At 44.4% G+C, this 23,254-nt stretch overlaps 1 protein-coding gene across 6 annotated transcripts in view; it reads left to right on the top strand.

Annotated features, from left to right (window-relative positions):
• The first annotated feature begins 17,934 nt into the window (after positions 1-17,934).
• Positions 17,935-23,254, top strand: part of LOC112640107 (Snf2 related CREBBP activator protein) — a 33,464-nt gene continuing 28,144 nt past the window's right edge. For 4 of the 6 annotated variants that reach the window (XM_049111248.1, XM_049111245.1, XM_049111246.1 and 1 more), the window contains exons 1-4: positions 17,935-18,075; positions 19,541-19,614; positions 20,211-20,473; positions 22,002-22,253. In XM_049111248.1, the coding sequence (XP_048967205.1) occupies positions 20,420-20,473; positions 22,002-22,253 (306 nt within the window). In that variant the 5' untranslated portion in view covers positions 17,935-18,075; positions 19,541-19,614; positions 20,211-20,419. Of the gene's footprint in view, positions 18,076-18,228; positions 18,370-19,540; positions 19,615-20,210; positions 20,474-22,001; positions 22,254-23,254 lie in introns of those variants that run through there. The other 2 variants (XM_049111247.1, XM_025415878.3) reach the window with 1 other exon arrangement.

Here is a 23,254-nt window from a genome sequence, read left to right as displayed (position 1 = left end):
ACGAAGAGCTCAGCATCACCACTAATCAAGGAAATACAAATCAAGATCACGATGAGATGCCATACTGATTTATATGCAGTCTATGGCAACAGTTAAGTCAGATAACACCAAGTATCGGAGAAGGGCAATAGGTCTTTTGTACCTAGTTGGTGGGAATATATATCCATACGGCCATTTTGGAAAGCAATTTATCACTTTTTTTTTTTTTTTTTTTTTTTTTTAAATTTTTATTTATTTATGATAGTCACAGAGAGAGAGAGAGAGAGAGAGAGGCAGAGACATAGGCAGAGGGAGAAGCAGGCTCCATGCACCAGGAGCCCGATGTGGGATTCGATCCCGGGTCTCCAGGATCGCGCCCTGGGCCAAAGGCAGGCGCCAAACCGCTGCGCCACCCAGGGATCCCAATTTATCACTTTTTAAAAATATTTTATTTATCCATTCATGAGAGACACACAGAGAGAGGCAGAGACACAGGCAGAGGGAGAAGCAGGCTCCCTGCAGGGAGCTCAATAAGGGACTCAATACCAGGACCCCAGGATCATGACCTGAACCAAAGGCAGACACTCAACCACTGAGCCACACAGGCGCTGCCCAATTTATCATTTTCTTGTATAATTGAACATTCACATACCTTAAAACCCAGCAGTTCCACTCTTTTCTTGTATAATTGAACATTCACATACCTTAAAACCCAGCAGTTCCACTCTTGGGCAAATATCCAGGAGCAAATTTTGTGCGTGTGCTCCAGGAGATATGTATATGAATATGCATAATGGCAGTGAATAAATGGCAAAAACCCCTCACCCAACAACAACAGAAAGAATTCCAACTTCCCTTCAACAGGAGAATGGATAAATACATGGGGGTACATTGACCAAATGAAATTACAGAAGAGTGAAATTTGAATGAACCACAGCCACATATCACCATTTAGATTATTTTTATTAACATAATAGTGTAAAAAAAGAAAACAGGAACCCAGGGACTACCTACACCATGATATTGTTTTTCTAAAATTCAGAAACAACTACAATTAAACAATATATTGTTTAATCATCATATTGAGGACAAAGCTGCAAAATTAAACGCAAGAAAACAATAAACACAAAGTTCAAGTTAGTGGTTTCCTGGTTTGTAGAGGGGAGAAGTATCTTGAATAGGATAGAGGTAGACCCCATCAGAAGATATGAATTGTTGTCAATATGATTTTAATATAAATAAGTAAATATATAGGGGTGGCTCAGTTGGTTAAGTGTCTGACTCTTGATTTCAGCTCAGGTTATGATCTCAGTGTTGCAAGATCCAGTCCCAAGTAGGGCTCTGCACTGGGTGTGGAACCTGTTTGGGATTCTCTCTCTCTCTCTCTGTCTCTGTCCCTCCCCTCCCCCCTGCTTTTGCACACTCTCTTCCTCAAAAAAAAAAAGTAAATATAAAAACAAATGAGGGGATCCCTGGGTGGCGCAGCGGTTTGGCGCCTGCCTTTGGCCCAGAGCGCGATCCTGGAGACCCGGGATCGAATCCCACGTCAGGCTCCCGGTGCATGGAGCCTGCTTCTCCCTCCTCCTGTGTCTCTGCCTCTTTCTCTCTCTCTATGTCTATCATGAATAAATAAATAAATCTTTAAAAAAAAATAAAAAAAAATAAAAACAAATGAACAAACAAAAACATAAAACAAGTAATTAAATAAAAGAGGACCATGAATGAACAGAAAGTAACAATGTGGCACAGATTAAGGATTTTAACTAATCTAATTCTTTATATCTGAAATACTTTCTTTAAAAAAAATGATCATGAACCATATGCCACCACTTGTGTAAAAAAATCAGTGGGGGACTATCCATTATCCATACATACAAAATGTTACTCATAAAACAGTCTTTTACAAGGTAATTGGGGATTGGTTGGGATGAGAGATTATGGATAGGGAGACTTTCTTTTTTTTAAATTTTTATTTATTTATGATAGTCACACAGAGAGAGAGGGGGGAGGGCAGAGACACAGGCAGAGAGAGAAGCAGGCTCCATGCACCGGGAGCCCGACGTGGGATTCGATCCCGGGACTCCAGGATCGCGCCCTGGGCCAAAGGCAGGCACCAAACCGCTGCGCCACCCAGGGATCCCAAGACTTTTTTTTTACTTTATACCTTTGTGTACTGTTGGAACTTTTATTTTGTGCATGGAATATCTTTTCAGCAAGAGCTGTGTCAAAATAAAGAAATTAAAATAAAAATGAAGCTTTTTATTCAGTACAGTTGATATTTTATCGCAGATGTTTTAAAAGCTTGGTAATTAGTGGTATTGATGAGGGAGGGGCAAACAGGCACCCTTCATACCCTGTTGGTGGCAGAAATTGGAGGGCAATATTTAGTTGTATCTATGGAAATCTTAAATGCACATATTCTGACCTAGTAAGTCTCTTCCACTTTAAGAATCTTCTTTACAGGGTGCCTCGCTTGTTCAGTCAGTAGAGCATGAGACTCTTGATCTCAGGGTCATGAGTTCAAGTCCCGTTATGGGCATAGAGATTACTTTAAAAAAATTTACAGGTTCACTTGTACAGCTCAAGATGTAAGTGAAACAGAGTTGCCATCATAGTACAGTACAAAATTCAGTGCAGTACACACCATGGTGTATTCAAACAAGTGAGTATTCAGAGTCTATTTAAAAGTAAGAGATAAAAAAAAAAAAGTAAGAGATAAGTTTGTATGTATTAACCTGAAAAGATGCTACACATATATTCAGTGTAAAAAGGCAAAATGTGGAACAATATATATAGTATGATATCATTTTCAGGCATAAAAGATATACATAATCATGGAAAATTTCTAAGCAAATGCAAACAACTGTTAACACCAGTTACTTCTGGGGAGTGGAATTAAAAGAGTGAAGGGAAGGACATACTTTCTGGTTTATATTTAATATTGGATTTTATTTTTTATAAAGAGCCAGCATTTATTACTGCTATAATAAAAAAAATCTATTTTAGGAGTGCTGAGTGGCTCAGTTGGTTAAGTGTCTGACTCTTGAGTTCCCCTCAGGTCTTGAACTCAGTGTCATGAGTTCAAGCCCTGCGTTGGGCTCCACGCTGGGCATGGAGCCTACTTTTTAAAAATTCAAAAAAATATATATTTTAGAAGTTCAAAACAAAGTATTATATGTCAATTATATCTCATTGAAGCTGGGGAATAGTTTATAAATCAAAAAGAAGGAATATGGGGTGCCTGGCTTTCTCAGTCCATAGAGCATGTGATTCTTTTTTTTTTTTTTAATTTTTATGATAGTCATACAGAGAGAGAGAGAGAGAGGCAGAGACATAGGCAGAGGGAGAAGCAGGCTCCATGCACCGGGAGCCCGACGTGGGATTCGATCCCGGGTCTCCAGGATCACGCCCTGGGCCAAAGGCAGGCGCCAAACCGCTGCGCCACCCAGGGATCCCAGAGCATGTGATTCTTGATCTTGGCGTTGGGAGTTCAAGCCCCATGTTAGATGTATAAATTACTCAAAATCTTAAGGGATACCCGGATGGCTCAGTTAGTTGAGCATCTGACTCTTGGTTTCAGCTCCGGTCATGATCTTAAAGGTTGTGAAATCGAGCCCCCACCCCCACCCCTGCATGGGGCTCTGTTTTCAATGGGGAGTCTACTTGAAGATTCTCTCCCTCTGCCCCTCCTCCCACTTGTACGCACACATATGCACGTTCTCTCTCTCTCTCTCTCTCTCTCTCTCTCTCTCTCAAATAATCTTTTAAAAAATAAATAAAATGTTTTTTTAAAAAGACTTTATTTATTTATTCATGAGAGACAGAGAGAGAGGCAGAGACACAGGCAGAGGGAGAAGCAGGTTCCATGCAAGGAACCTGATGCAGGACTTGATCCCAGAACTTCAGGATCACACACCCTGAGCCAAAGGCAGACGCTCAACCACTGAGACACCCAGGCGTCCCGAATAAAATATTTTTTTAAAAAGAAGCAAGGTGGGGTATCTGGGTGGCACAGTTGGTTGAGTGTCCAACTCTTGGTTTCAGCTCAGGTTGTGATTTCAAGGTCATGAGATCAAGCCCCACGTGGGACTCTGAGCTCAGCATAGAGTCTGCTTGAGATTCTCTCTTCCTCTCCCCTGGCCCCATGCTCATGCTCTCTCTCATGCTCTCTTAAATAAATATAGACGTCTTTAAAAAAAAGAAGAGATGTAAAAAAGAAGTAATTTTTTGCTCACTACAAAAATTTTTTTTAAATATTTTATATATTTATTTATTCATGAGAGAGAGAGAGAGAGAGAGAGAGGCAAAGACACAGGCAGAGGGAGAAGCAGGCTCCATGCAGGGACCCCAATGTGGGACTTGATCCCGGGTCTCCAGGATCACGCCCTGGGCCAAAGGCAGGCTCTAAACCACTGAGCCACCCAGGGACCCTACAAAAATTTTTTTTTGAGGAAAATAGAGAAGCATTTGAAGAAGAAAAGTTTTTTTTGCCTTCTTATCCTCAACAAGATATAACATTTAATAGTTTGGGATATATTCTTTTAAAAAATTTGTCTACTTTATTTGCTTATTTAGATATGTTTATTTTTTACAGAATGGAATCATCTGTGTTATTTTTTCACATTTTACCATGTCAATGATATATATGTACAATATTAGTTGTTTCCAAAACCAGAAATAATTATACTTTTTTTTGTCCTGATAAGAAAAATCTGGGACACCTGGGTGGCTCAGCGGTTGAGCATCTGCCTTCAGCTCAGGGTGTGATCCCGGAGTTCCAGGATCGATTGCTACATCTGGCTCCCTGTGAGGGCCTGCTTCTCCCTCTGCCTATGTCTCTTCCTCTTTCTGTGTGTCTCTCATGAATAAATAAATACAATCTTTAAAAAGGGGGGTGGGCAGCCCGGGTGGCTCAGCGGTTTAGCGCAGCCTTCAGCCCAGGGCATGATCCTGGAGACCCGGAATCCAGTCCCACATCGGGCTCCCTGCATGGAGCCAGCCTCTCCCTCTGCCTGTGTCTCTGCCTCTCTCTCTCTCTCTCTCTCTCCCTCTCACTCTGTCTCTCATGAATAAATAAATAAATAATCTTAAAGTGAAGAAAAAAGCAAATGTGAGTGTGTGAAGATCTGAAAAAACCGTTTATGAGGCTAGCCATTAGGCTCTGTTCACAGTAGTTATATGTGGGCGATTGGATTGAGGCAGTTTGGGATTTTTGTAATGCGTTGCTTTCATAATAATCATACTTGCATGTGGTCACAATTTTTGAAAATTCAGACAAGCATACAAAAAGTTGAAATCATCCCCAAATCCTACCACTGAGATAACTCCAGTCAGCATACTAGTGCACGTTCTTTCTTCTTTCCTTCTCCGCCTAGAGAAACATATTCATCCTCTCAATTGAGAAACTGGAATCATACAGAATACACTGCTCTGTGCCCTGCTGTTTTCAATATGTTCCATGTCAGTACATCATAGTAATGACTGCACATTTTGCCATTATAACAACTATCCCATAATTTAATCAAGCGATCTCTTGCTGTTGCATATTTTTTAAACCTGTTTTTAAAACCTTTTCATTGTAAAGTATAAAGCATGTTAGAAGAATGTCTAAGATACATGTATTCTTTAAAAAGTAGTCATAAAAGAAAACATTTTTGTTACCTCTACTCTAGAAACATTTTAAAATTTTTAGTTTTTTAAAAAGTTTTTTTAAAATTTATTTATTCATGAGAGACACACAGAGAGAGGCAGAGACATCGGCAGAGGGAGAAGCAGGCTCCCTATGGGGAGCCTGATGTGGGACTCGATCCCAGGACCCTGGGATCATGACCTGAGCCAAAGGCAGAAGCTCAACCACTGAGCCACCCAGGCGTCCCAAAATTTTTAGGTTTTAAAAAATAAGAAAAGCATAACAAACACCTGCGTACCTCTCTAGAATTAACAAATACATGTTCTGTTAATTTTTTTGCTTCCTTTTTTAAATTAACAAGACAATAGAATACATAAAATAGAATGCATTTTATCCTAACACCTTGTTTTAGAATACAATACTTTATGTTCACTCTTTTGTGACTACTTCAATGGACCAAGGCCAATATTGACAGCTCAATATTCTTTTGAAGTTTCAATAGTCTTAGAGTTGGCTCTTAGTATAGGTTCTTGTGTCTTTCCAACAAGAGTTCATTAATCTTTGAAAAATTCCTTGCTTTCTGGTTCAACAAGGTATTGCAGGCTCACCTTGTACCTTTCAGCTTTAGTCACACACCTGGCCTTTTTGGCAACCAGCCCTACCCAGTTCCTTTTAGAGACTATGATCTGGATGCTAAGATGCTTTGTTAGGATGTAGAATTGTCAAAATAAATGCAACTTTACAGACACAGGTGAAGTTCTCTTTGCTCTGTGAAATGATTGTCATCAGTTTCACATTTCCCTGATTATTCATGAGGGTGACCATCTTTTCAATGTATTTATTGGCCATGGGGGATGTTTTTGATTGGCAAGCTTGCTTAAGATGTGCTGGATTCAACCTGTAAAGCTCCTGCACTGTGTTGGCCATGTTCTCAAAAGTTCCCAGTCCTCCCAGAGAGGAGAGAGGTATTCCAACAGCTCCCCAGCCTCTCCTAGTCTCCTTGGACCTCAGCCACTTTACAGCTGCCTTCTGGAGGCAGAGGTCCCCTTGGAAGAGCTATTTGCTATATCTGGCAACCCTACCACCAGGTTCCTGTTCTACTCCTCTCACTGAGCCTGCAGCAATCATCTCCAGATTTCACCCCTACTGTCTATTGTCTCCAGCAGCCTCTGCCCAAAGCCCTCCTGCTACACTGAGAATTCCACCTAAACTCCTTAGCTGGGCCTTCAAAGCCCTTCCAAATCCAGGCCTGGCCCTTCTCTCAGACCTCATTCCAAATGTTCCCCAGCCTCCTGGAACACTCTGGGCCTCCTGGTTGTTTCCAGTTAGGATAAGCTGGGCCAGCCTCAGAGTCTTTGTACTTTCTTACCTCTGCTCAGAACGTTCTCTCCCCAAAGCATCCTCTGTTCAAATGTTGCCACATCAGGTAGGCCTTGCCAGACCACCTGGCCTGAGACAGCATCTTCCATGCCCCAATCCTGCCTTACTTTTTCCCCCAACACACACCACTCACCCACCTTTATTTTATACTTTGACTTGCTTAATACATATGGCCTTTGTCTTCCCTCACCGGGAATGCAAGCTTGATAAAAGCGAACCTTAAAGTTATTGGTTAGTTTTTCCAACATCATCTCCCTGGTGCCTAGGATAATTCCTGGCACCTTTCAGACTTGGATCCGACAGGCCATCCTGCACAGCAGTTAAGGGCACAGTTGTGAGTCAGTCTCTCTTGATTCAAGCCCCTGCTCTGCTTGCTGCTTTCCAGGTGTGTCACCTGGGGCCAGTAACTTAACTATCCTTTTTACCACCTGTGAAACAGGGACGATAATCTGCTTGAATTGGGTTATTGTGAGAATTACTTTTTGAAGGTTTTATTTATTCGAGAGAGAGAGAGAAAGAGAGAGAGAGAGAGGCAGAGACACAGGCAGAGGGAGAAGCAGGGTCCCTATGGGGAGCCTGATGCAGGACTCGATCCCAGGACCCCAGGATCACGCCCTGAGCCAAAGGCAGATGCTCAACCACTGAGCCACCCAGGAATCCCACTATTACAGCTTTTGCACGAATTTAACACATATCGGTTTTTACTGTTACACACGCGCAAACATCACCCACCCCAATCTATTGACTTTGGGAAGGGAGAGAGACTGGCCCCAGGGAGATGGATTAGGAAGTTGGTAGGATGGACCAAGCTCTAGAACTCTGACTTACTAACAGGGTTAGGAGCAGCTGGCTGGATGGTAGAGAGCAGGAGGCTAGAGGACTTGAGAGCTTGAAGTTTCATTTGTGTAGCACCTTACACAAAACTGAGAAAACAGCAATTGTCCATACCAAAGAATGGAGTGGGGAGGCAGTGGAGATGGTGGTAGTGAGGAAGGGGGACTAAAGTCCCAGCAGTCCCAGGGTGCCTGGCTGGCTCATGTGGTCCCAACAAGCCAGTTCTTGGTACTGTCACTGATTTTGAGTCACCAAGGGCTAAGGATCAAGTGTGGGGCTGAGGATATATAGAATATTGAAATATTTAAGATGTGGGGTTCCTGGGTGGCCAGTCAGTTAAGCATCTGCCTTCAGCTCAGGTCATGATCCCAGGGTCCTGGGATCGAGCCCCACATCAGGCTCCCAGAGCAGCAGGGGAGTCTGCTTCTCCCTCTGCCCCACCCCCTGGCATCCTCTCTTTCTCAAATAAATAAAATCTTAAAAAAAGAAATATTTAAGATGTAATGGACAAGACTTGGTGGCTGGATGTGGGGCATGAGGGAAATGGAAGGTGATGGCTATGTTTCTAGTTTAAGCAACTGGGTGGATGGTGGCACCACCCCCTCAGAGCAGATTTTGTGGTTCAACTCAGTGAGTTCAGTTATGGAAGTATGAGTCTCCGGTGCCTGGGAGGCCAGGAGGAATCCAGTAGTTAGACAGATGGGAACACAAGTTCTGAGATGGGGAGAATGCTTGGCTTAAGAGGTGATAGTTGGAATGCACAATGAAATCATGACAAAATGCTTTTTTCTTCTGGGATCTCTTTAGGCAAATTACCAGAAATGCTTACATCTAAATGCTTTCTGGTTGCAGACTGGCTTCTCCACTTCATCTAGACTGCTCTATAATCCCCCTGATACTTCTAGCAATGGAGGGTCCCTGTAAAGAAGGGGTCCAGGAGCTTAAACTTCCTTAGCTTCAGAGTATCTGCCTCTGTTCCTGTGGATGTGTTGGATGAGAAAAGACAATTGAGGCAAGAATCTTGAGGAATGTCTACAATTGGTGGAGGGGTCCAGGAGAAGTGGTCTGTAAGGGAGACTGAGAAGGGGCATCCAGGGAGGTAGGAGTTAGGAGGAGACTGGGAAAGGCTTCACAGAAGGCAAGAAGAATGGCTGTTCAGAGGATCATTATCACTAGCAATCAACTGTCTGCCAAGTTCTAATGATTCCTCTCCCTCTATCTCTGCTGCCACCTCCTGGCCAATAGTCCCCATTACAACTGGGTAATTGCTCTGGCTTCTGGTGTCCAGCCTCTTGTGGAGACTGGGTCATGTCCATCCCTCTTCAACAACATTCAGTAGCTCCCGGTCACGTCCTAATTAATCCCACTAGGGCCTGGAATGCTGGACCTTTGGCCGCCTGGTTCCAGGTGACTTATCTGTCTCAATCTGCTCCCTTAGAAGATAAGCTAATCTATTCACTATCCCCACAACCCTCAACCTTGTAGCTGTGTCATCTTCCTGAATTGCCCACCCTTCATGCCTAAATTTTTCAAAGTCAGGCTCAAATGACATCTTATCTAGGAAGCCCTCCCTGATACACACTGGATCCACCTGACCCTTGGCCACCTTCTTCTGTGGCATCAAAACACTGCCCTGATATTCACGAAGTTCACAGATCACCCTCCAATAGACGAAATTCCTGGGAGTAGAGACTGTGTCATCTTCTCTCCTGTCTTTCCCATTTAACCCAGCATAGGGCCTGATACTCAGTGGGCAGAGGAAATGCTGATCAGGAAAGCACACTTACTACCTACTCATATGTAGGAAAAAGAAGTCGCAGATTCAACTACCCTCAAGAGCCAGACACAGATATGACAAATGCATGAAGTTGCCCAGTGCTCGACGATGAGGAATGGTGGGGCCTATGGCAAGTAGGAGCCTTCATTCTTCTGCTTAAAGTATTAATAACACTCAGAACATTAAAACACTATGGAAAGCCTGTCTGAAAACGAATCTTGTGGTGCCTGGGGGCAGGGGGGAGCTCAGTTGGTTAAGCAGCTGCCTTCAGCTGGAGTCATGGTCTCAGGGTCCTGGGATCTAGCTCAATGTTGGGATCGCTGCTCAGTGGGGAGCTTGCTTTTCCCTCTCTCTCTGCTGTTCCCCCTGCTTGTGTTCTCTGGCTATCTCTCTCTCTGTGTCAAATAAACAAACAAACAAACAAACAAACAAATAAATAATCTTAAAAAAAAAGAAAGAAATGGGCAGCCTGGGTGGCTCCGCAGTTTAGCGCCACCCTCAGCCCACGGCATGATCCTGGAGACCTGGGATCGAGTCTCACGTCGGGCTCCCAGCATAAAGCCTGCTTCTCCCTCTGCCTGTGTCTCTGCCTCTGTGTGTGTGTATGTGTGTGTGTGTGTGTCTCATGAATAAATAAATAAAATCTTAAAAAAAAAAGAAAGAAAACTAAACTTGACCTGAAGACTCAGGAGTTTGAGACTCTGAAATATGAGTCCAAAACACACTCCTCTGTTTAGGTGGCTCTTTAGAGCTTTCAAAGCATTTTTACATCAGCAACTCTATCTCCCCTTTACGTATGAGAAAAGTGAGGCTCAGAGAAGTGAGGTGCTTAAGATGACATAGCAAGGAATTAGTAGCACAAGGCTAGGTCCAATCCATTTGGACTCCAGCTTGGCCTCCTGTTTTCTGAAGGTGATGGGAAGAGGGTATAAAAAGATAAACATAATTCACTTTTTAAAAATTTTTATTTATTTATTTATGATAGTCACAGAGAGAGAGAGAGAGAGAGAGAGAGAGAGAGAGGCAGAGACATAGGCAGAAGGAGAAGCAGGCTCCATGCACCGGGAGCCCGACGTGGGATTTGATCCCGGGTCTCCAGGATCGCGCCCTGGGCCAAAGGCAGGCACCAAACCGCTGCGCCACCCAGGGATCCCCACATCATTCACTTTTTAAAAATTAAGGCTATTTTTAGAGCAATACATTGTTCATAGCATTGAGGGGAAGATAGAGATTTCTTTTCTTTAGGATTGTATTTATTTATGCATGAGAGACACATACACACAGAGGCAGAGACAGGCAGAGGGAAAAACAGGCTCCATACAGGGGGCCTGATGTGGGACTCAATCCCTGAACTCCAGGATCATGCCCTGAGCTGAAAGCAAAGCTTGACCACTGAGCCATCCAGGCGTCCCAAGATAAAGATTTCTTATATATGCCTGGTCCCCACACATGCAAAGTCTATTATCAGTGTCCTTCACAACAGTGGGACATTTGTTACATTTGATAAACCTACACTGACACAGTATAGTCACTCAAAGTCCATGATTGACATTACAATTCACTCTTGGTATGGTACTTTTTGTAGGTTTAAACAAATGTAATCACATGTATCCACCATTAGAGTATCATAGAGAGTATTTTCTGCCCAAAAAATCCTCTGTCCTTTCCTCCTATTCATTTCTCCCCCACTGACCCCTGGCAACTGCTGATACTTGTAGTCTCCATAGTTTTGCCTTTTCCAGAATGTCATGCAGTTGGAATGATACAGTATGGAAACTTTTCAATTTTTTTTTTTTTAGATTTTTATTTATTTATGATAGTCACAGAGAGAGAAAGAGAGAGAGGCAGAGACATAGGCAGAGGGAGAAGCAGGCTCCATGCACCGGGAGCCCGATGTGGGATTCGATCCCGGGTCTCCAGGATCGCGCCCTGGGCCAAAGGCAGGCGCCAAACCCCTGCGCCACCCGGGGATCCCCTATGGAACCTTTTCAGATTGGTTTCTTGTATTTATGTTTATCCCATGTTTTTCTTTCTCTCTCTCTCTCTTTTTTTAAAGATTTATTTATTTATTCATGATAGATGTAGAGAGAGAAAGAGAGAGGCAGAGACACAGGAGGAGGGAGAAGCAGGCTCCACGCCGGGAGCCCGATGCGGGACTCGATTCCGGGACTCCAGGATCGTGCCCTGGGCCAAAGGCAGGCGCCAAACCGCTGAGCCATCCAGGGATCCCTTTTTCTCTCTCTTTTTTAGAGAGAAGGTGGGGAGGGGCAGCAGGAGAGGGGGAGAGAGAATCTTAGGCAGGCTCCATGCCCAGTGCAGAGCCCCATGCAGGGCTTGATCTCACAACCCTGAGGTTATGACCTGAGCTGAACTCAAGCATTGAACGATTAACAGACTGAGCCACCCAGGCGCCCCTCCTCCATGTTTTTCTGTGGCTCAATAGCTCACTTCTTTTTAGTGCTGAATAATATTGCACTGTCTAGATGTATCACAGTTTGTTAATGTATTCACTTATTGAAGGCCACCTTGGTTGCTTCCCAGTTCTGGCAATTAGGAATTAAACTGCTTTAAACATCAATGTGCAGGTTTTGTGTAGACATAAGTTGTGTGTGTGTTTTTTTTAACTCCTTTGGGAATTAAAAGGACTGTGACTGCTGGATTGTATGGTAAGAGTATATTTACTTTTGTAGGAAACCACCAAACCATCTTCCAAAGTGGCTGTACCGTTCCCACCATCAATGAATGAGAATTCCCATTGTTTCACATCTTCGTTGGCATTTGGTGTTGTCAGTATTCCTAATTTTGGTCATTCTAATAGATGTGCAGTGGTCTCTCGTTTTAATTGGCATTTCCCTGATGATATATGACGTTGGACCTCTTTTCATACTTTCATTTGCCATCTGTACGTCTTCTTTGGTGAGGTGTTTGCTAAGGTCTTTGGCCCATTTTCTTAAACAGGTTTTTTTATTATTGAGTTTTAAGAATTCTTTGAATATATTGAATAACAGTCTTTTATCAGATGTCATTTGTAAATATTCTCTCCCAGTCTGTGGCTTGTCTTCTCATTCTCTTTACATTGTTTTTCACAGAGAAAGGACACCTGGGTGGCTCAGCAGTTGAGCGTCTGCCTTCGGCTCAAAGTATGATCCTGGAGTCCCGGGATCGAGTCCTACATCAGGCTCCCTGCCTGGAATCTGCTTCTCCCTCTGCCTGTGTCTCTTCTTTCTCTCTGTGTCTTTCACAGAGAAGTTTTTAATTTAATTTAATTTAATTTAATTTTTTTTAATTTACTTATGATAGTCACAGAGAGAGAGAGAGAGAGGCAGAGACACAGGCAGAGGGAGAAGCAGGCTCCATGCACCGGGAGCCCGACGTGGGATTCGATCCCGGGTCTCCAGGATCACGCCCTGGGCCAAAGGCAGGCGCCAAACCGCTGCGCCACCCAGGGATCCCGAGAAGTTTTTAATTTTAATGAATTCAAGATCATCAATTGTTTCGTATATGGATCATCCTTTTCATGTTATTTCTAAAAAGGCATCAACACCACAGTCCAGGTCATCTAGGTTTTCTCCTACATTATCTTCTAGGTGTTCCACAGTTTTGGTCTTTACATTGAAGTCTGCAATCCATTTTGAATTAGTTTTTGTTAAAGGTGTAAGTCTAGATTAATATTTTTGTTTATGGATGTCCAGTTGTTCTAGCTCCATTTGTTGAAAAGTACTTTTGTTCCATTGTATTACCTTTGCTCCAAAGTCAGTTGATCCTATTAATGTGGGTCTATTTCTGGGCTCTCTATTGATCTATTTGTTTCATTCATATATCTGTCTATTCTTTTGCCAATATTACATGTCTTGATTACTGCAGCTTTATAGTATCTCTTGAAGTCAGGTAGCGTCAGTTTCCGACTTTGTTTTCCTTGAATAGTATCTTGGCTATTCTGGGTCTTCTGCCTATCAGTATAAACTTTAGAATCAGTTTGTTGATATTCACAAAATAGCTTGCTGGGATTTTGACTGGGATTGTACCAAATCTATAGATCAAGTTGGGAAGAACGGACATCTCGACAATATTCAGTCTTCATCACTCGCTTTTCATTTAACCATTTTCATTTGTCAAATGGACCAATCTCCTTTTCACAGGGTTGTTTGAAATTTTTTTCATATTTCAGTAATTATTTAGAGTACCGTAAACCCTATGACAATGTCCCTGCTCTTAGGGAGCTTATCTTTTAGAGGGTGGAGTGGGGTAGGCAATAAACAAGAATACAAATAAATTAGTAATTTCTTTTTTTAAGATTATTTATTTATTAATGAGAGACACACAGAGAGAGATCGGCAGAAAGAGAAGCAGCCTCCACGCAGGGAGCCCGATGCGGGACTCCATCCCCGGTCTCCAGGATCAGGCTCTGGGCTGAAGGCGGCGCTAAACCGCTGAGCCACCCGGGCTGCCCAAATAAATTAGTAATTTCAAATAAGTGTTGTGAAGAAAGCATGTAATAGGGAGTGACTGGCAGTGAAAGGGCTATTTAAAGTCAGGAAACTTCTCTAAGAGGCAGCAATTGAACTAAGACTTTCATGAAAAGAGAGAGCTAGCCATGAGGAAAAACTTTCAGATAGAGGAAACAACAGAAATAAGGCTCTGGAAGCAGAAATGAACTTGATGGATGATTTGAAGAAGGACATGGCAGTTACAGTAGTGAACAAGGGGTAAATGAAATTTTAAAAAAGACAGGTTATATCTTGTAGGATATTTATTTTTAAAATTTAAGTATAGGGACACCGGGGTGGCTCAGTGATTGAGCACTTGCCTTTGGCTCAGGTCGTGATCCTGCGGTCCCGGGATCCAGTCCCGCACCATTAGTAAATAAATAAATCTTAAAAAAAATTTTTAAAGATTTTATTTATTTATTCATGAGAGACCCAGAGAGAGAGAGAGAGTCAGAGACACAGGCAGAGGGAGAAGCAGGCTCCATGCAGGTAGCCTGATGTGGGACTTGATCCTGGGACTCTGGGATCACGCCCCGAGCCAAAGGCAGCCGATCAACCGCTGAGCCACCTGGTGTCCCTTAAAATTTTTTTTTAATTTAAAGTTTAAGTATAAAATATGTGCTTTGAGGTACACAAAGTATACACATTTTAAGTACACAGCTCAATGGATGTTTACATCTGTGCATACTCATGGAAATGATCTCATCTAGATCAAGATATAGAATAGTGGTCAGCAGACATTTTTGGGAAAGTACCAGACAGAAAAAAGTTTAGGCTTTGTGGGCCTATGGCCTCTGTTGCAACTACTCTGCTCTGGTACCGCAGCAGGAAAGCAGCCACAGATGCCATGTTAACCAATGAGTATGGTGGAATTCCAATAAATCTTTGGTTACAGACACTGAACTTTGATTTACATGGACTTTCCATGTGTCACGAAAGTTTTCTTTTGATTTTTCTTCAAACATTTGTAAACGTAAAAACCATTCTTAAACTTTTGATTTAGACTTGTTAGCATCTTAGCTTGTATGCTTTACCAAAACAGGTGCTGTACAGGACCTTTGGGCCATAGTTTACCAACTCCTGATACAGATTTCTAATATCCCCTTGTGGCTCTTCCTAGGTAAAATCTGCCCCCCTCTCAATGGTTATTATTTTTATTTTTATCACCATGAATTAGTTTTGCCCCCTCTTGAACTTTATATAAATGTAGTTACATGTATATACTCTTGTGCCTGGCTTCTTCAGCTCAATATAATGTCTGTCCTGTGGAGATTTTAAGTGATAATACATAATTTGGCTTTTCATTTAAATGAATTAAGATGCCAATTGGAGGTCTTAAGTGTTAGAGCAACATGATCTGATTTATATGTAAAGTTCACTCAGATTGCTCTGTGGAGAATAAAGAGAAACAGGAGTGGGAGTGGGAAACCTAGTCAGGCATAATTCAAGCAAGAGATGATGGTGGCTGGCTCAAGGGTGATAGTCATGGAAATAGAAGAGATTTCGGTTTTGTTTTCAGTTTGAGCTCATTAATCCTATACTGGTTATTGTTTTTTAAAGATTTTATTTATTCATGCGAGACAGAGAGGAAGGCAGAGACATAGGCAGAAGGAGAGGCTCCCCACGGGGAGCCTGATGTGGGACTCAATCCCAGGACCCCAGGATCATGACCTGAGCTGAAGGCAGACACTCAACCACAGAGCCACCCAGGCGTCCTTATTTTTGCTTTTAATCAAGTATTATAACACAAGTGGTTATACTAATAAATTTCCTTAATAATCTGAGACTGGTGTAGTGGATTTACATGAATAAACCATGTTTCTATCTTCAAGAGGTTAATAATACTTTTGGAGGGGGGGGGGACGGGCAGCCCGGGTGGCTCAGCAGTTTAGCGCCACCTTCAGTCCAGGGCCTGATCCTGGAGACCCGGGATTGAGTCTCACATTGGGCTCCCTGCATGGAGCCTGCTTCTCCCTCTGCCTGTGTCTCTGCCTCTCTCTCTCTGTGTCTCTCATGAATAAATAAATAAAATCTTTTAAAAAAAATAATACTTTTTGGGGTAGGGGTGGACAGATCATAAATCTAGATACAATGCAATCAGCGCTTTATGAAACCCAGGAGGCTATAGAAGCCAACAGTATGAAAACCAGGCTAGGGGTGGTCAAATGAGATCACCTGGGGGTGTGTGGCCCTGGAGCTCAATTTTGAAGGAAGAATGGCTGAAAAAGGATGAAAAAAGGTTTATGGGAAGGCCAAGACATGTGAAGTCTCTTGGGAGCTCAATGTGGTTCTATGATAGGGCCTCAGAAATATGTAAGCTTGGTATGGAAAAAAAAAAAAAAAAGGACTTTGAACTGGGCCTGAATGGATTGGCATTTATCCATTTTTCAATCAAGCAATTTGGGTGCTTCTATATACCTTGAGGCTCCAGGATAGGCCAGAGGTAGCAAATTGGCAACCTGTGGTTAAATTTGACCCTTAGATGTATTTCGGACTGCATTCCTGCAGGATGACCACTGGAACAACCAGTGGTTGTTTCTCCCAGACAAAGCCTATAGTCTCCAGCCCCTCACATTCCTCTCCTGACCCTCTTCACTTTATTTACATCACCTTCTTGGCTTTTTTAGATATCTGAGTTTCCTTTTTTAAAACTTATTTTCTTATTAAAGTATAATTAACATACAATGTTATATTAGTTTCACGGGTACAAGTTTTTGAGTTTTCAACCCCTGATCTTTGCTGTAAGAAAAATAGAACTTCAAATCAGTGACACTGAGAAAGATCAACTGAGTAAAACAGTTAAGAACTAAACTGAGTGGATGAAGAGGCCCTGAATGAGACTTTATCAGGGTTTCCTAACCTGGTTCCCAGGGTGGGTTTTAGTTGGTAAATTTTGTGTGTGTATCCTTGTGGTTTATTTTTTTTTAAAGATTTTATTTATTTACTCATGAGAGACAGAGAGAGAGAGAGAGAGAGGCAGAGAGAGAAGCAGGCTCCATGCAGGGAGCCTGATGTGGGACTCGATCCCGGGTCTCCAAGATCACACCCTGGGCCAAAGGCAGGCAGGCGCTCAACTGCTGAGCCACCCGGGCGTCCCTATCCTTGTGGTTTAGACTGCTTGCCTATGAATGTTGGCTTTAGGCTCAGTCACAGGTTAATCCATGAGCTTGATTCATTTGTAAAATGGAGCATTGTTGGGATTAAAAGAGAATTAGTGCACAAAGTGGTCTCAGTAGAAGATAACTGTTACTATTCTATTCTGGGGTGAGGGTATCTCAAAGGAGTTCTTAACCTAGAAAGTTGGCCAACAAATGGCATATCGGTGCTTGGGAGCTATTGGGAATAACACCCTTGTGTTAAGCGAAGCAGCTATGTAAGTACACTGCCGTAGGAATCCAGAGGCCCAGGCTCTACTGCTAACTTGCTGAAAGTACCTGACAAATTGCTTCAGCTCTCTGGGTGATCTATTAAAAAACGGGGGACTGGTCCGAATTGGCAGCCGCAATGCAGCTCCACTGGCACTTTCTCCTGTGGAGAATAAAGACGCTCTGCCGCGGGGCAAGCGCGGAGTCTCCAGAGGACTACATCACCCAGCCTGCTTTGCGCTTCGGACAGCGCCCTACGCTAGCACGCGAGCCTCCCCGATCCTCCAACCTCCAGTTACTGTCTCTCGCGAGAGGACGGGCCGCGCCGGCGGTAGCGATAGAGAGCTGTGGTGGTGGTGCTGGTGGTGGTGGCGGCCGAGACGGCGGCGGCCATTTTGGTGGGGCCTCGGAAGCGGCGGCGGCGGTTCGCTGAGAGTAGCGTCTTCCATTTTTCCCACCCACCGCCCGCATCTCTGTGTCGTGAGAGGAGGCAATGGAAGCAAGGCGGTGGCAGTAGCCGCGGGCCCCAGGGGAATTTAAAGGCCGCAAAGGCGGCGGCCAAGAGGGGGCCCTCCCCCCTCCTCGGCGGGAGGGGGGGTGGTGCGCACGCCCCCGAGGACGCAGGTAAGGAGAGGGAGACAAGATGGCGGACACTCCACAGTTCCCCCTCCCCTGACGGGAGACTGCGCGCGCATCTTTCCGCCACCGCCTCTCCTCCCACCTTCCCGGGGTGCTGCGCGCGCACCTTCGGCCGGGGCCCCGGGGCCGGTGCGCGAGGCTGTCGGCGCGCGCCCATAGAGACAGGCTGAGGGGGGCCAGGCCGGCCAGCACAGGGCCCAGGCGCATCTCCTCTCCCCTCCCGTCCGTCTGCGCACGCGTGCCTGAGCGAGCGAGCGAGCCCTGAGAGGACGGACCCAGGTGCGCTCCCGCCCGCCCACCAAACCCAGGCCCCCCCCCCCCCAGGGGCGCGCGGGAAGAGGAAGGGGGGCGTGGGACGAGGAGTCGGGGCGCGCGCCCACCATATCCAGTCAGTAACCAGGACCTGGCGGCACGAACCCTCCCTTATGTCAGCCCTTCGCGGTCTGGTGGTGGGGGGCTCCCTGACGGGTAGGGATGAGAGACTTCCCAGCCTGCGACCCTTGTGTGCGTGGGTTTGGGCTCTGGCGGGAGCCCCCGGGCGGTGCGCGCAGCCGGCTCTCTCCACCTCCAGGCGCGCACGCGCGGGCCCCTCCCCCAGTCTGTCGCGCACGTTGGGTGGGGTGGGAGTCTAGGAGGGGGCGGGGCTAGTTTAGGTTTAGTGGCAACTTGGGGTAGAGGTCAGGGGTCACGCCGGGTCAGTCTGTTGGAAGGAGTTGGGAGGCAGCAGTGAAGCCAGGGGTCAAGAGTTCAGGCGTCTTGAATTCTGGTTAGCTCGGGTCTTGTGAATCTGTTGTGGAGGAAGGAGTGAATCGAAGGCTGCACTGTGGCTAAGGAATTTCCTTAAACACTAGGGAAACACTTCCGGGCCTTTGGTGGGTTTACCCTACCTGTTTCCGGGGCATGGTTCTTTGCCGAGCGGTCTTTCTCACTTCTGACTTCTCCTCTAATGTCTCCTGCTGCAATTCTTGTGTTTGAGGAAGTGTCTCATGGGGCAGGTATAGGAGTTACGGGGCCCTGCCCTGAGGAAGGGTGGATTCTCCTGTGATTCTGTTCAATCCTCACTTGAAAGGAGAGCCAACATCTTTCAGAGCTTCTGGATGTGACAGCTTTTTTTGCTGTTATTTGCCCTCTGTTCCGTGGTTAGAACCTTTTACGCTTAAGCTTTTTAAACTTTTTGTTTCTTGTTCTTTGCTTCACTGCAGTGCTTCTCTTCCAGCCAGAATCTTAGCTCTCTTAGGGAATTGTGTTTTTGCAAAACATGATTTGCTTTTATTTTTTCTGAAACGAGAGCTTTCCTTACTATAATTCTCTTCAACCTTTGATTTTGGTGTATTTAAAAGCTTCAAAAGTTGTCGTAAAGAAGGCTTTGATGTTCGTAGATCATCGTGGAATAAACCGATCGTGGATCAGTTCCTCACTGCCTGTTTTCCTTCCCCTATGCTTGTTTCAGGCGTGATTCCTCTCAGTACGGCGGCACCGTGGAAGTACAGACTTTCACAGGGGGTGTGGTCTCAGCTCACACAGGTGAGGGTTCAGATACCATTTTGTGTACTGATGCTAATGGAAAAGATGTTTGAGATGAGAGAAATTATAAGTATTTTTCGTTTTTTGATAGTGGCACAAGCACAAAAGTTGACTTGTGAATAGAGAAAGGTCTGATAACCCTGATTTTCCCAAGGAGAGTAGCACCTTCTCCGTGGTTTTGGCATCAGACTACCTCAGTTTAAGTCTTTCTATCAGTTCCTTACTGTGTGACCTTATGCAAGTCATTTAGGTCTCTGTATGCTGACTTTCTTACATAAAATAGGGAAAATAGTAGAATGCAGGCTCCATTTAGGTCTGGGATGTTTTCTGTGTTATCTAACTTCAATATATTGAAGGAACTAAACGTTTATAAAGGTGTGAAAAATAACGTGGTTTGCAAGGTAGGTATGAAGATTACAGAATGTATCAAGTCAGTGTTTAGTACGGTATGACACATAGCGGAAGCCCAAGAAACATAGGCTTTAATCATTGTTTCTTTACTTTTGTTCTTTAATGTTATTCTTGGGTTTGTTTTTTTTTTTAAAGGTTCATTAATCTTATTAAAACCCATTTTTACTCTTTTTTACCCTACTTAGGTGCTCCAGAGGCCGGTGGACCTGAGCGGAGGCTGGGACGCCCTAGTGGGCCCCGGGCCCTGGAAGGCGGGTCCCGGTGGCCGGTGGCCCAGAATGAGGCCAGCTCCCAGCATGCCCTGCAGCCGGACGCCAGCCCCTCGGCCAGCAGCAGTGGTGATAACAACCCAGTCATTCTTCAGGCGTCCAAAGAGGAGCCTGGGAGTGGGACCATGCAGAGCAGCCCCTCCCCTGCTCACCCTCAGCTCCCAATCTTGCAGACACAGGTTTGAAAGTGGACGGGTTCCTTCTCTGCTTTTGCTTTGTGTGTTGTTGGCTCTGAGGCAGAAAAAAATGTGGCAAGTTTTAGCCACATTTCCATGATCCTAGCTAACTGGAAAATTTTTGGTGCTTATGTTGACCATCAAGCCTGTTAGATACATTCTTTTTGACATTAGTGTAATATTGGTCACTAAGAGTGTGGAACCTCCTTGTTACCTGAAATGGTTTCAACTAGGCCAGGTTGGAAATGGGTTGGCACAACATGCTTCTAAGACAGAGAGCTTTGAGAATAGCTCAGTTTCTTTAGGAATTGAAGCATTATGGATGGTGTGTAGCATTTATACTTTCCTTGTAATATAGCACCAAGGAAATGGAAAAGTAGAAAAAACATGGCTTTTGAGAATAGCCATATATAGGTTTGCATAGGTAGGTTTTTAATTGGTATGGATTTGATACTTAAAATTTTCCTGAGCACCTGGGGAATTTTGTGACATACAGTCTTTTGTCATTTAACTGAGGTAGGAATTTCAGTGGCACACCTGAGGCTAGTGTGCCAGAGTGATTTTTTTTGGTTTTCCTCACTACCTACATTTAAGTGAGATATTATTTCCTACTTATTACTGTTTGTGCAGTAGCTTGTAAAGTAATAGGTGAATACTTGAGAATAGTGACTCCCTTTCCTTCCCACCTTCCTAGTAAAGGAAACTACCAAGATTGTTGAAGAACATAAAAAGATTTAAGTGATCTTGGTGGTGGTCTTTGTTGCCTTTTGAATTTGGTGGTAACTCAGATTTGTTCTAATAGGTCCATATGCCACACTTGATGTATAAAGGAGGGAAGAAGAGGGAGTTGTTCATGTGAATGAAATTCTTGAGGTTCTGAAAGGATCATTAGCGTTTGAAATCATCTACTCTAGTATGTTCTTGAATTCATAAACTGTAAATGTCAAGCTATAACTTTTCTTGCATCTGTAAACTTGGCTTTGTTATCTTGAAGGTCTTTTTAAAATGATATCGCGTATATTTGTGTTTATAAAAACAAGATTGGGCAGCCCCGGTGGCGCAGCGGTTTAGAGCCTCCTGCAGCCCAGGGCGTGATCTGGAGACCCTGGATCGAGTCCCACGTCAGGCTCTCTGCATGGAGCCTGCTTCTCCCTCTGCCTGTGTTTCTGCATCTCTATGAATAAATAAATAAAATCTTAAAAAAAAAAAACAAGATTGATCATTTACTCTGGAGTTTTTCCTTGTGAAGGTAGAATGAAATAATATCAAGAATTTTTTTTTAAAAGATTTTATTTCAGAGAGAGCATGCACAAACAAGCAAGCATGAGTGGCGGGGAGGGGCAGAAGAAGAAGCAGACTCCCCACTGAGCAGGGAGTCTTACACGGGGTTTGATCCCAAAGTCCTGGGATCATGACCTTAGCCAAAAGCAGACACTTAATCAACTGAGCCACCCAGGCGCCCGATGAGAACTGCTGGTATGGTGCTAAGTAAAGTAAACATTCATTTTATTTATCATTTTTGTTTTTCTAGATGGTGTCGGACGGCATGACAGGCAGCAATCCTGTGTCCCCTGCCTCATCCAGTTCCCCAGCCTCTAGTGGGGCAGGCGGCATCTCCCCCCAGCATATAGCTCAAGATTCCTCTCTGGATGGACCTCCAGGGCCCCCAGATGGTGCCACAGTGCCCCTGGAGGGGCTCAGCTTACCCCAGGCTGCTGACCTGGCTAACAAGGGCCCAAAGTGGGAGAAGAGCCATGCTGAGATTGCAGAGCAGGCCAAGCATGTATGTATTGGGGAGGTCTCTGAGGATTCTTCTTTCTTCAACTCCTATGTCCTTTGAGCTTTTTACTTTTCTTTCCGTATGGATGGATGGATTTATTTATTTTTTAAAGATTATTTATTCATGAGAGACAGAGAGAGAGAGTGGGAGAAAGAGAGGCAGAGGGACAGGCAGAGGGAGAAGCAGGCTCCGTGTAGGAGCCTGACATGGGACTTGATCCTGGGTCTCCAGGATTACCCCCTGGGCCGAAGGCAGCACTAAACCGCTGAGCTCCCCCTCTTTGTGGATTTAGAGTATAGGCTCTGCCTTAACTTACATGATCTTGAGTTGCTTAATCTCTGAGCCTTGTTTTCTATAAGGTTGTAGTATGGTGTAGTAGTCTATAGAGTGTTGTGAGGTTTAAGTTAAGGGAGAAATAGACATAAAAGTGCTTTGTAAAGCTGTAAGGCTCTTTAAGATTTACTGGTTTCTACTTCTCATTTTTATTCTCCAGTCTCTCTTGCCTTATCCAGTGGTAAGTTTCATCTCTGGACCAGCAGCATTGGCATCACCTGGGAAATTTGTTAGAAATGCAAGTTTGGGGGATCCCTGAGTGGCTCAGCGGTTTAGCGCCTGCCTTTGGCCCAGGGCGCAATCCTGGAGTCCCGGGATCGAGTCCCATGTCGAGCTCCTGGCATGAGGCCTGCTTCTCCCTCCTCCTGTGTCTCTGCCTCTCTCTCTCTCTCTCTATGTGTATCATAAATAAATAAATCTTTAAAAAAAAAAAAAGAGGGGATCCCTGGGTGGCGCAGCGGTTTGGCGCCTGCCTTTGGCCCAGGGCGCGATCCTGGAGACCCGGGATCGAATCCCACATCAGGCTTCTGGTGCATGGAGCCTGCTTCTCCCTCTGCCTATGTCTCTGCCTCTCTCTCTCTGTGACTATCATAAATAAAAATAAAAAAAAATAAAAAAAAGAAATGCAAGTTTGTTGGTACCCACCTATCTATTTAAAGCTGGAGGGGTGG

Source organism: Canis lupus, chromosome 6 (assembly GCF_003254725.2).
Source record: "Canis lupus dingo isolate Sandy chromosome 6, ASM325472v2, whole genome shotgun sequence".
Classification (NCBI taxonomy): domain Eukaryota; kingdom Metazoa; phylum Chordata; class Mammalia; order Carnivora; family Canidae; genus Canis; species Canis lupus.
The sequence above is the reverse complement of the archived record's forward strand: the minus strand, read 5'-3'. Positions and strand labels throughout refer to the sequence as shown.